Source organism: Heptranchias perlo, chromosome 13 (genome assembly GCF_035084215.1).
Source record: "Heptranchias perlo isolate sHepPer1 chromosome 13, sHepPer1.hap1, whole genome shotgun sequence".
In the NCBI taxonomy this organism is placed as follows: domain Eukaryota; kingdom Metazoa; phylum Chordata; class Chondrichthyes; order Hexanchiformes; family Hexanchidae; genus Heptranchias; species Heptranchias perlo.
The window spans coordinates 4,919,751-4,932,233 of record NC_090337.1 but is presented as its reverse complement, the minus strand read 5'-3'; the positions used below and the strand labels follow the sequence as shown (position 1 = coordinate 4,932,233).

At 45.2% G+C, this 12,483-nt stretch overlaps 1 protein-coding gene across 3 annotated transcripts in view; it reads left to right on the top strand.

The window, feature by feature from the left end:
• LOC137331231 (phospholipase D1-like) overlaps positions 1-12,483 on the top strand; it is a 154,750-nt gene that overhangs the window by 133,641 nt on the left and 8,626 nt on the right. For all 3 annotated transcript variants that reach the window (XM_067994874.1, XM_067994875.1, XM_067994873.1), the window contains 2 exons: positions 1,179-1,332; positions 8,580-8,697. In XM_067994874.1, the coding sequence (XP_067850975.1) occupies positions 1,179-1,332; positions 8,580-8,697 (272 nt within the window). The remainder of the gene's footprint in view (positions 1-1,178; positions 1,333-8,579; positions 8,698-12,483) is intronic.

Here is a 12,483-nt window from a genome sequence, read left to right as displayed (position 1 = left end):
TTAGATACAGAGTAAAGCTCCCTCTACACTGTCCCATCAAACACTCCCAGGGCAGGTACAGCATGGGTTAGATACAGAGTAAAGCTCCCTCTACACTGTCCCATCAAACACTCCCAGGGCAGGTACAGCACAGGTTAGATACAGAGTAAAGCTCCCTCTACACTGTCCCATCAAACACTCCCAGGGCCAGGAAGCTGTGGAAGCTACATCATTAAATAAATTCAAAACAGAAATAGACATTTTCCTAGAAGTAAAGGGAATTAGGGGTTACGGGGAGCGGGCAGGAAATTGGACATGAATTTAGAATTGATATTAGGATCAGATCAGCCATGATCTTATTGAATGGTGGAGCAGGCTCGAGGGGCCGATTAGCCTACTCCTGCTCCTATTTCTTATGTTCTTATGTTCTTACTCCCAGGGCAGGTACAGCGCGGGTTAGATACAGAGTAAAGCTCCTTCTACACTGTCCCATCAAACACTCCCAGGACAGGAACAGCACGGGTTAGATACAGAGTAAAGCTCCCTCTACACTGTCCCATCAAACACTCCCAGGACAGGAACAGCACGGGTTAGATACAGAGTAAAGCTCCCTCTACACTGTCCCATCAAACACTCCCAGGGCAGGTACAGGGTTAGATACAGAGTAAAGCTCCCTCTTAGTCTAGAGATGTTAAACCGAGGCCCCGTCTGCCCTCTCAGGCGGACATCAAAGATCCCACGGCCACTATTTGAAGAAGAACAAGGGCGTTTTCTCCACTGTGCTGGGCCAATATTTATCCCTCAAGCAACATCATCTGGTCATTTATCTCATTGCTGTTTGTGGGATCTTGCTGTGTGCAAATTGGCTGCAGTGTTTCCTGCATTACAACAGTGACTGCACTTCAAAGGTACTTCATTGGCTGTAAAGTACGTTGGGATATCCTGAGGTTGTGAAAGGCGCTATATAAATGCAAGTTGGTTCTTTCTTTCATCTTCTCTTTCTTTCTTTCTTTCTCTGTCTCTCTCTCTCTCTGTGGGACAGATGCTAAATTAGGATCGCTATTTGTGCAGTAGGCCCATATCCGTCAGGGATTGGACTGAGAGTGGCCAAACTCATTTCACACAGGAACCTTGCGGACAGCAGGGATATTATTTGACCTCAGTTAACCTTTTACGTTTTTTTGTGTTTGTAAACCCAGGATCGGCAAACATCAATGACCGAAGCATGCTGGGAAAGCGTGACAGTGAGATGGCTGTCATCGTGCAGGACACGCAATTCGTCCCGTCGGTGATGGATGGGGTCGAGTACAGGGCGGGGAAATTTGCCCTACAGCTCAGACTGCACTGCTTCAAGTGAGTCCCGACATAGTGCAAGAGAGGGAGGGGAAAGTACTTTGGGACAAGTATTGTTCTTGTGGGAGGTCACTATAACCAATGATAACAGAATAGATTTAATTAAGGATTAAAACTATTTTACATTCAGCAGCTTCTGTTGTGTTCCAACCTCCCTCTCTCCAAATGAGTGACTTGCAAAGTCTTTTTTTTTCTTTGTTCATCACTACTGTTCCCCTCTGGATTACTGCCCAGTAATATAACCACCACACTACCGTACCCCTCTGGATTACTGTCCAGTAAAATAACCACTACACTACTGTACCCCTCTGGATTACTGCCCAGTAATATAACCACCACACTACCGTACCCCTCTGGATTACTGTCCAGTAAAATAACCACTACACTACTGTACCCCTCTGGATTACTGGTCCAGTAATATAACCACTACACTACTGTACCCCTCTGGATTACTGGTCCAGTAATATAAACATCACACTACTGTACCCCTCTGGATTACTAACATAGAGTCATAGAAATTTATGGCACAGAAGGAGGCCATTTGGCCCATTATGTCCGTGCCAGCTGAAAAAGAGCTATCCAGCCTAATCCCACTTTCCAGCTCTTGGTCCGTGGCCCTGCAGGTTACGGCACTTCAAGTGCACATCCAAGTACTTTTTAAATGCGATGAGGGTTTCTGCCTCTAACACCCTTTCAGGCAGTGAGTTCCAGACCCCCACCACCCTCTGGGTGAAACAAATTCTCCTCAACTCCCCTCTAATCCTTCTACCAATTACTTTAAATCTGTGCCTCCTGGTTATTGACCTCTCTGCTAAGGGACATAGATCCTTCCGATCCACTCTACCTAGGCCCTTCATAATTTTATACACCTCAATTAAATCTCCCCTCAGCCTCCTCTGTTCCAAAGAAAACAACCCCAGCCTATCCAATCTTTTCTCATAGCTAAAATTCTCCAGTCCTGGCAACATCGTCGTAAATCTCCTCTGTACCCTCTCTAGTACAATCACATCTTTCCTGTAATGTGGTGACCAGAACTGTGCGCAGTACTCAAGCTGTGGCCTAACTAGTATTTTATACAGCTCTAGCATAACCTCCCTGCTCTTACAGTCGATGCCTCGGCTAATAAAGGAAAGTATCCCGTATGCCTTCTTATCTACCTTATCTACCTGTCCTGTTACCTTCAGGGATCTGTGGACATGCACTCCAAGGTCCCTCACTTCCTCTACACCTCTCAGTATCCTCCCATTTATTGTGTATTCCCTTGCCTTGTTTGTCCTCCCCAAATGCATTACCTCACACTTCTCTGGATTTAATTCCATTTGCCACTTTTCTGCCCACCTGACCAGTCCATTGATATCTTCCTGCAGCCTACAGCTTTCCTCCTCACTAACAACCACACGGCCAATTTTTGTATCATCTGCAAACTTCTTAATCATGCCCCCTACATTTAAGTCTAAATCATTAATATATATCACAAAAAGCAAGGGACCCAGTACTGAGCCCTGCGGAACCCCATTGGAAACAGCCTTCCAGTCACAAAAACACCCGTCAACCATTACCCTTTGCTTCCTGCCACTAAGCCAATTTTGGATCCAATTTGACACTTTCCCTTGAATCCCAGGCGCTTTTACTTTTCTGGCCAATCTGCCACGTGGGACCTTGTAAAAAGCCTTGGTAAAATCTATGTAGACTACATCAAACGCATTACCCTCATCGACCCTTCTTGTTGCCTCCTCAAGAAATTCAATCAAGTTAGTGAGACACGACCTTCCCTTAACAAATCCAAGCTGACTGTTCTTGATTAATCCGTGCCTTTCTAAATGACGATTAATACTGTCCCTCAGAACTTTTTCCAGTAATTTGTCACCACCGAGGTTAGACTGACTGGCCTATAATTACTCGGTCTATCCCTTTCTCCCTTTTTAAACAACGGTGCAACGTTTAGACAAAAGTGTAACAAAGGCATAGTGGTCTTAATGGGGGACTTTAACCTTCACATAGATTGGGAAAAGCAGACTAGCAACTGTCAGAAAGGTAGTGAATTTCTTGAGTGTGTCCGGGATAGTTTTCTACAGCAGTATGTCCTGGAGGCAACAAGGGGGCAAGCCATACTAGATTTAGGAATGAGTAATGAACCAGATTTAGTTAACAGCTTAACTGTGCGTGAACATCTATCCAATAGCGATCATAACATGATCAAGTTCAATGTAGTGTTTGAAAGGGAAAAAAGTGAATCAGCTGCTAAGATTCTAGACTTGGGTAAGGCCGACTTCAATGGGATGAGACAGAGACTGTCCACAGTAAACTGGGCAAATCTGTTAATGGGTAAAACGACTGATGATCAGTGGGAAATGTTTAAAGAAACATTTAACGTGATACAGAACTGGTTTATACCCCTGAGGGGCAAGAACTCTACTTGCCAAAAAGAACTAAAGAGGTAAGGGACAGTATAAGACATAAGGAAAGGACATACAAAAAGGCAAAAAATGGCACAGATCCTGGCGAATGGGAAAGATACAAAGATCAACAAAGGGTCACAAAACAGAGAGTAAGAGCTACAAAAAGAGAGTATGAAAAGAAACTCGCAAGGGATATCAAAACCAATACAAAGAACTTTTATAGTTATATTAGGAAAAAGAGGGTGGTCAGCAGCAGTGTTGGCCCCTTAAAAACTGAAAGTGGGGATATTGTCATTGACAATGGGGAAATGGCGGACATGTTGAACAATTACTTTGCGTCAGTATTTACAGCAGAAAAAGAGGTAAGCATGCCGGAAATCCCAAGAAAACTAATATTGAATCAGGGACAGGGACTCAATAAAATTAACATAAGTAAAGCAACAGTAATGAAGAAAATAATAGCACTAAAGAGTGACAAATCCTCAGGACCAGATGGTTTCCATCCCAGGGTTTTAAAGGAAGTAGGTGAGCACATTGCAGATGCCCTAACTATAATCTTTCAAAGTTCTCCGGATTCAGGAACTGTCCCTCTAGATTGGAAAATTGCACAAATCACTCCGCTTTTTAAGAAAGGAGAGAGAGGGAAACCAGGGAATTATAGACCAGTTAGCCTAACATCTGTTGTGGGGAAAATGCTGGAGTCTATAATTAAGGATAGGGTGACTGAACACCTCGAGAATTTTCAGTTAATCAGAGAGAGCCAGCATGGATTTGTGAAAGGTAGGTCGTGCCTGACAAACCTGATTGAATTTTTTGAAGAGGTGACTAAAGTAGTGGACAGGGAACTGTCAATGAATGTTATTTATATGGACTTCCAGAAGGCATTTGATAAGGTCCCACATAAGAGACTGTTAGCTAAGATAGAAGCCCATGGAATCGAGGGAAAAGTACGGACTTGGTTAGGAAGTTGGCTGAGCGAAAGGCGACAGAGAGTAGGGATAATGGGAAGGTACTCACATTGGCAGGATGTGACTAGTGGAGTCCCGCAGGGATCTGTCTTGGGGCCTCAATTATTCACAATATTTATTAACGGCTCAGATGAAGGCATAGAAAGTCTCATATCTAAGTTTGCTGATGACACAAAGATTGGTGGCATTGTAAGCAGTGTGGATGAAAACATAAAATTACAAAGCGATATTGATAGATTAGGTGAATGGGCAAAACTGTGGCAAATGGAATTCAATGGAGACAAATGTGAGGTCATCCACTTTGGATCAAAAAAGGATAGAACAGGGTACTTTCTAAATGGTAAAAAGTTAAAAACAGTGGATGTCCAAAGGGACTTAGGGGTTCAGGTACATAGATCATTGAAGTGTCATGAACAGGTGCAGAAAATAATCAAGAAGGCTAATGGAATGTTGGCCTTTATATCTAGAGGACTGGAGTACAAGGGGGCAGAAGTTAAGCTGCAGCTATACAAAACCCTGGTTAGACCGCACCTGGAGTACTGTGAGCAGTTCTGGGCACCGCACCTTCGGAAGGACATATTGGCCTTGGAGGGAGTGCAGCGTAGGTTTACTAGAATGATACCCGGACTTCAAGGGTTAAGTTACGAGGAGAGATTACACAAATTGGGGTTGTATTCTCTAGAGTTTCGAAGGTTAAGGGGTGATCTGATCGAAGTTTATAAGATATTAAGGGGAATGGATAGGGTGGATAGAGAGAAACTATTTCCGCTGGTTGGGGATTCTAGGAGTAGGGGGCACAGTCTAAAAATTAGAGCCAGACCTTTCAGGAGTGAGATTAGAAAACATTTCTACACACAAAGGGTGGTAGAAGTTTGGAACTCTCTTCCGCAAACAGCAATTGATACTAGCTCAATTGCTAAATTTAAATCTGAGATGGATAGCTTTTTGGCAACCAAAGGTATTAAGGGATATGGGCCAAAGGCAGGTATATGGAGTTAGATCACAGATCAGCCATGATCTTATCAAATGGCGGAGCAGGCACGAGGGGCTCAATGGCCTACTCCTGTTCCTATGTTCCAATGTTAGCAGTCCTCCAATCCTCCGACACCATGCCTGTAGTCAGAGAGGATTGGAAAACGATGGTCAGAGCCTCCACTATTTCCTCCCTTGCTTCTCTTCACAGCCTGGGATACATTTCATCCGGGCCCTGGTGATTTATCTACTTTCAAAGATGCTAATACCCTTAATATTTCCTCACTCACTATGTTTATCCCATCTAATATTTCACACTCCTCCTCCTTAACTTCAATCTCTGCATCGTCCCCCTCTTTTGTGAAGACAGATGCAAAGTATTCATTAAGAACCACACCCACGTCTTCCACCTCCACACACAGGTTACATTTTTGGTCTCTAATTGGCCCTACTCTTTCCTTAGTTATCCTCTTGCTCTTTATGTATTTATGAAATATCTTTGGGTTTCCCTTGATTTTACTTGTCAGTATTTTTTTCATGCCCACTCTTTGCTTTCTTAATCTTTTTAATTTCACCCCTGCATTTTCTATACTCCTCTGGGCTTTCTGTAGTATTGAGCTCTCACTGTCTGACATAAGCTTCCCTTTTTTGCCTTATCTTACCCTGTATGCTCCTTGACATCTAGGAGGCTCTAGATTTGGGAACATATTTGCTCTGAACCCTCACTATCTCCCCCAGCTCTGACAATGATTTACCTTTGAATGTTTCCAGTCCGCTTTTGCTGAATCACATCTGAGCTTAGTAAAATTGGCCTTCCCCAATTTGAGAACTTTTACTCCTGTCCTTTTCCATTACTTTTTTTTTATTCGTTCATGGGATGTGGGCGTCGCTGGCGAGGCCGGCATTTATTGCCCATCCCTAATTGCCCTTGAGAAGGTGGTGGTGAGCCGCCTTCTTGAACCGCTGCAGTCCGTGTGGTGAAGGTTCTCCCACAGTGCTGTTAGGTAGGGAGTTCCAGGATTTTGACCCAGCGACGATGAAGGAACGGCAATATATTTCCAAGTCAGGATGGTGTGTGACTTGGAGGGGAACGTGCAGGTGGTGTTGTTCCCATGTACCTGCTGCTCTTGTCCTTCTAGGTGGTAGAGATTGCGGGTTTGGGAGGTGCTGTTGAAGAAGCCTTGGCGAGTTGCTTACTATGCTAAATCTAACTGTGTTATGATCACTACCACCAAAATGCTCTCCCACTGATACTCCTTCCACCTGCCCAGCTTCATTCCCTAAAACTAAGTCCAGAACAGCCCCCTCTCTTGTTGGGCTTGCTACGTCATGGCTAAAAAAGTTCTCCTGAATGCATTTTAAGAATCCTGCACCCTCTATACCTTTTACACTGATTCTATCCCGGTTAATATTAGGGTAGTTGAAATCCCCTACTTTTACTGTCCTATTGTTTTTGCACTTCTCAGAAATTTGCCTACATATTTGCTTTCCTATCTCCCTCTGACTGTTTGAGGATCTATCGTACAGTCCCAGCAGTGTGATTGCTAGTCCAGTAATATAACCACTACACTACTGTACCCCTCTGGATTACTGTCCAGTAAAATAGCCACTACACTACTGTATCCCTCTGGATTACTAGTCCATTAATATAACCACTACACTACTGTACCCCTCTGGATTACTAGTCCATTAATATAACCACTGCACTACTGTACCCCTCTGGATTACTAGTCCAGTAACATAACCACGACACTACTGTATCCCTCTGGATTACTAGTCCATTAATATAACCACTACACTACTGTACCCCTCTGGATTACTAGTCCAGTAACATAACCACTACACTACTGTACCCCTCTGGATTACTAGTCCAGTAACATAATCACTACACTACTGTACCCCTCTGGATTATTGGTCCAGTAAGATAACCACTACACCACTGTACCCCTGGGTAATTTCGGTCAAAATGATTGCCTAATTGATCCCAATTGATAAGGGAGCATCTATAAAAGCTTCTACCCCAACCAATATGAAACACTGACAATTGCTGAAGTAAGGGAGCGTCTGTAAAGACACATAGAAATCTTAAAGTGGTGTCAGTCATTGCTCAGTGGGTCGCACTCTCGCCTCTGAGTCGGAAGGTTGTGGGTTCAAGTCCCCACTCCAGAGACTTGAGCACAAAATCTAGGCTGACACTCCAGTGCCGTACTGAGGGAGTGCTGCATTGTAGGAGGTGCTGTCGTTTGGATGAGACGTTAAACTGAGGCCCCGTCTGCCCTCTTACGTGGACGTCGAAGATCTCACGGCTGCTATTTTGCAGGGGAGTTCTCCCCGGTGTCCTGGCCAATATTTATCCCTCAACTAACATCACTAAAACAGATGATCTGCTCATTATCACATTGCGGTTTGTGGGATCCTGCTGTGCATAAATTGACTACCGCGTTTCCTACATTACAACAGTGACTACACTTCAAAAATACTTAATTGGCTGTAAAGCACTTTGGGACGTCCTGAGGTCATGAAAGACGTGATATAAATGCAAGTCTTTCTTTCAAATCAGGAAGGCCCCATTTTTGGACTGTGCCACTGCAGGCTCCACTTTGAAACTTCTAATCCCATGTCCATGCCATTTATAAGATTCTTCGTCTTCAAGACTTTATCTCACTCCCCATTCATTGCTGTGATTAAATCAGCTTCAAGTGGAAACTGGAGCCCCCTGAAAGTCGGCAGGGGGTTCCCCTGATCACCCAGACGAACCCCCACCCGCCTCCCCCAACAAAGGGCCATTTTTTCTGGAAACCTGGGCCTGGATTTCCGAAAGAGTTGAGGCGTCAATCTCCCCTTCGAGCAGTAGGAGGCTGATCCCATACCTCACGATTATGAATCTGTTTTACGTTCTTCCCCACAGGCTCATTCTGGGGGCTTTAAACGATCCCAGTATCGACGTACAAGATCCCATCAGCGAAAGGTTCTTCAAAGAAGTCTGGATTGCAACCAGTGCGCGGAACGCTACGATATATGAAAAGGTACAAGTAAAGCCACAATCACCCAGCTGGATGTCTGACAGACACAGAAACTTCATAGGACCATACAATCATACAGCACAGGAGGAGGCCATTCAGCCCTTCGTGCCTCTGCCGGCTCTTTGAAAGAGCTATCCAATTAGTCCCACTCTCCCCCTGCTCCTCCCCCGTAGCCCTGCAAATTTTTCCTTTTCAAGTATTTATCCAATTCCCTTTTGAAAGTTACTATTGGATCTGCTTCCACCGCCCTTTCAGGCAGCGCATTCCAGATCACAACAACTCGCTCATCTCCCCTCTGGTTCATTTGCAAATTACCTTAAATCTGCGTCCTCTGGTTACCGACCCTCATAGAGTCATAGAGTCATAGAGTTATACAGCACGGATAGAGGCCCTTCGGCCCATCGTGTCCGCGCCGGCCATCAAGCCCAGTCTACTCTAATCCCATATTCCAGCATTTGGTCCGTAGCCTTGTATGCTATGGCATTTCAAGTGCTCATCCAAATGCTTCTTGAATGTTGTGAGGGTTCCTGCCTCCACAACCCTCTCAGGCAGTGAGTTCCAGACTCCAACCACCCTCTGGGTGAAAAAGTTCTTTCTCAAATCCCCTCTGAACCTCCCGCCTTTTACCTTGAATCTATGCCCCCTTGTTATAGAACCCTCAACGAAGGGAAAAAGCTCCTTAGTATCCATCCTATCTATGCCCCTTATAATTTTGTACACCTCAATCATGTCCCCCCTCAGCCTCCTCTGCTCCAAGGAAAACAAACCCAAACTTCCCAGTCTCTCTTCATAGCTGAAGCGCTCCAGCCCTGGTAACATCCTGGTGAATCTCCTCTGCACCCTCTCCAAAGCGATCACATCCTTCCTGTAGTGCGGCGACCAGAACTGCACACAGTACTCCAGCTGTGGCCTAACCAGTGTTTTATACAGCTCCATCATAACCTCCTTGCTCTTATATTCTATGCCTCGGCTAATAAAGGCAAGTATCCCATATGCCTTCTTTACCACCTTATCTACCTGTTCCACCGCCTTCAGGGATCTGTGAACTTGCACACCAAGATCCCTCTGACCCTCTGTCTTGCCTCGGGTCCTCCCATTCATTGTGTATTCCCTTGCCTTGTTAGTCCCTCCAAAGTGCATCACCTCGCACTTTTCCGGGTTAAATTCCATTTGCCACTGTTCCGCCCATCTGACCAACCCATCTATATCGTCCTGCAGACTGAGGCTATCCTCCTCACTATTTACCACCCTACCAATTTTTGTATCATCAGCGAACTTACTGATCATACCTTTTACATTCATATCCAAGTCATTAATGTAGACCACAAACAGCAAGGGCCCCAGCACAGATCCCTGTGGTACCCCACTGGCCACAGGCTTCCAGTCACAAAAACAAACTTCGACCATCACCCTCTGCCTTCTGCCACTAAGCCAGTTTTGTATCCAAAGTGCCAAGGCACCCTGGACTCCATGGGCTCGTACCTTCTTGACCAGTCTCCTGTGCGGGACTTTATCGAAGGCCTTACTGAAATCCATGTATACCACATCCACTGCGTTACCCTCATCCACACGCCGAGTCACCCCCTCAAAAAATTCAATCAAATTAGTCAGACATGATCTTCCCTTGACAAAGCCATGTTGACTATCCCCAATTAATCCTTGCTTCTCCAAGTGGAGACTAATTTTGTCCTTCAGAATTTTTTCCAATAATTTTCCTACCACTGATGTTAGGCTCACTGGCCTGTAGTTCCCCGGTTTTTCCCTACTCCCCTTCTTGAATAATGGTATTACATTAGCGGTTCTCCAGTCCTCTGGCACATCCCCTGTGGCCAGAGAGGTTCTGAATATATGTGTCAGAGCCCCCGCAATCTCCTCCTTTGCCTCACACAGTAGCCTGGGATACATTTCGTCCGGGCCTGGGGATTTATCCATTTTTAGGCCTGCTAAAACCGCCAATACCTCCTCCCGCTCGATGTTTTTATGTTCGAGTATATCACAGTCCCCCTGTCGTATTTCTCTGTCTACGTCGTCCTTCTCCATAGTGAAAACAGATGCAAAAAATTCATTTAGAACCCCTCCTCCATCTTCCGGCTCCACACACAGATTGCCATTTTTGTCCCTAATGGGCCCTATTTTTTCCCTAGTTATCCTCTTACCCTTAATATACTTATAAAACATCTTAGGATTTTCCTTTATTTTGCTCGCCAGTGTTATTTCATGGCCCCTCCTTGATCTCCTAATTTCTTTTTTAAGTATCCCCCTGCACTTTTTATACTCCTCTTGGGCTTCCTCCGTCTTTAGCCTTTTGTATCTGCCAAAAGCCCTCCTTTTTTTCCTAATCCATTTTCGTATATCCCCTGACATCCAAGGTTCCCTGGAGTTCTTGGAACCACCCTTGACCTTTACGGGAACATGTTGCCATTGTATGGTCTCAATCTCCCTTCTGAAAGACTCCCATTGCTCCGATGCGGATTTTCCTACAAGCAGCTGATCCCAATCCATTTTGGCCAGATCCTGCCTTCTCCTATTAAAATCGGCCTTCCCCCAATTTGGAACCTTTATTTCCGGCCCCTCCCTGTCCTTTTCCATGACCACCTTAAATCTCACTGAATTATGGTCACTGTCACCAAAGTGCTCACCGACTAGCACTTCTTCCACTTGGCCGGCCACATTCCCTAGAATTAGGTCCAGTACCGCCCCCTCTCTTGTAGGACTTTCTACATGCTGGCTCAAAAAGCTCTCCTGGATGCACGTTAAGAATTTTGTACCCTCTAAGCCTTTTACACTCTGAGTATCCCAGTTAATATTGGGGAAGTTGAAATCCCCCACTATTATTACCCTATTATTTGCACAATTTTCTGAGATTTTCCTACATATCTGTTCCTCTATCTCCCCCTGACTGTTTGGGGGCCTATAGTACACTCCCATCAAAGTGCTTGCCCCCTTTTTGTTTTTAAGCTCCACCCATATGGCCTCATTAGAGGAACCTGCTAATATATCATCCCTCCTTATGGCAGTAATTGATTCTTTAATTAATATTGCGACCCCCCCTCCTCTTATACCTCCCCCTCTGTCTCGCCTGAAGATTCTGTACCCCGGAATATTGAGCTGCCAGTCTTGCCCCTCCCTCAACCATGTCTCTGTGACAGAAACAATATCATACTCCCATGTGTTTATCAACACCTTCAGTTCATCCACCTTATTCGCAAGACTCCTTGCATTAAAATAGATGCCATCCAGCCTTGCCCTTACATATTTGCCCTGTCTTCCAAGCTGACTTGTTTTTTTCTCAATATTTGGCTGCACATCACCCCCTATTGTAGCTCCACTCTGTATCCCATCCCCCTGCCAAGTTAGTTTAAACCCCCCCCAACAGTGCTAGCAAACGTCCCCGCAAGGATATTTGTCCCGCTTTGGTTCAGGTGCAACCCGTTCGACTTGTACAAGTCCCACCTTCCCCAGAAGCAGGCCCAGCGATCCAGGAAACTGAAACCCTCCCTCCTGCACCAACTCTTTAGCCACGCATTCATCTGTTCTATCCTCCTATTTCTATACTCACTAGCCCGTGGCACTGGGAGTAATCCAGAGATTACAACCTTTGAGGTCCTGCTCTTTAATCTGCTACCTAGCTCCCTAAATTCTTGATGCAGGACCTCATCTCCCTTCCTACCTATGTCGTTGGTCCCAATGTGGACCATGACCTCTGCCTGCTCACCCTCCCCCTTGAGAATGCCCTGAAGCCGCTCAGTGACATCCATGATCCTGGCACCAGGGAGGCAACAAACCATC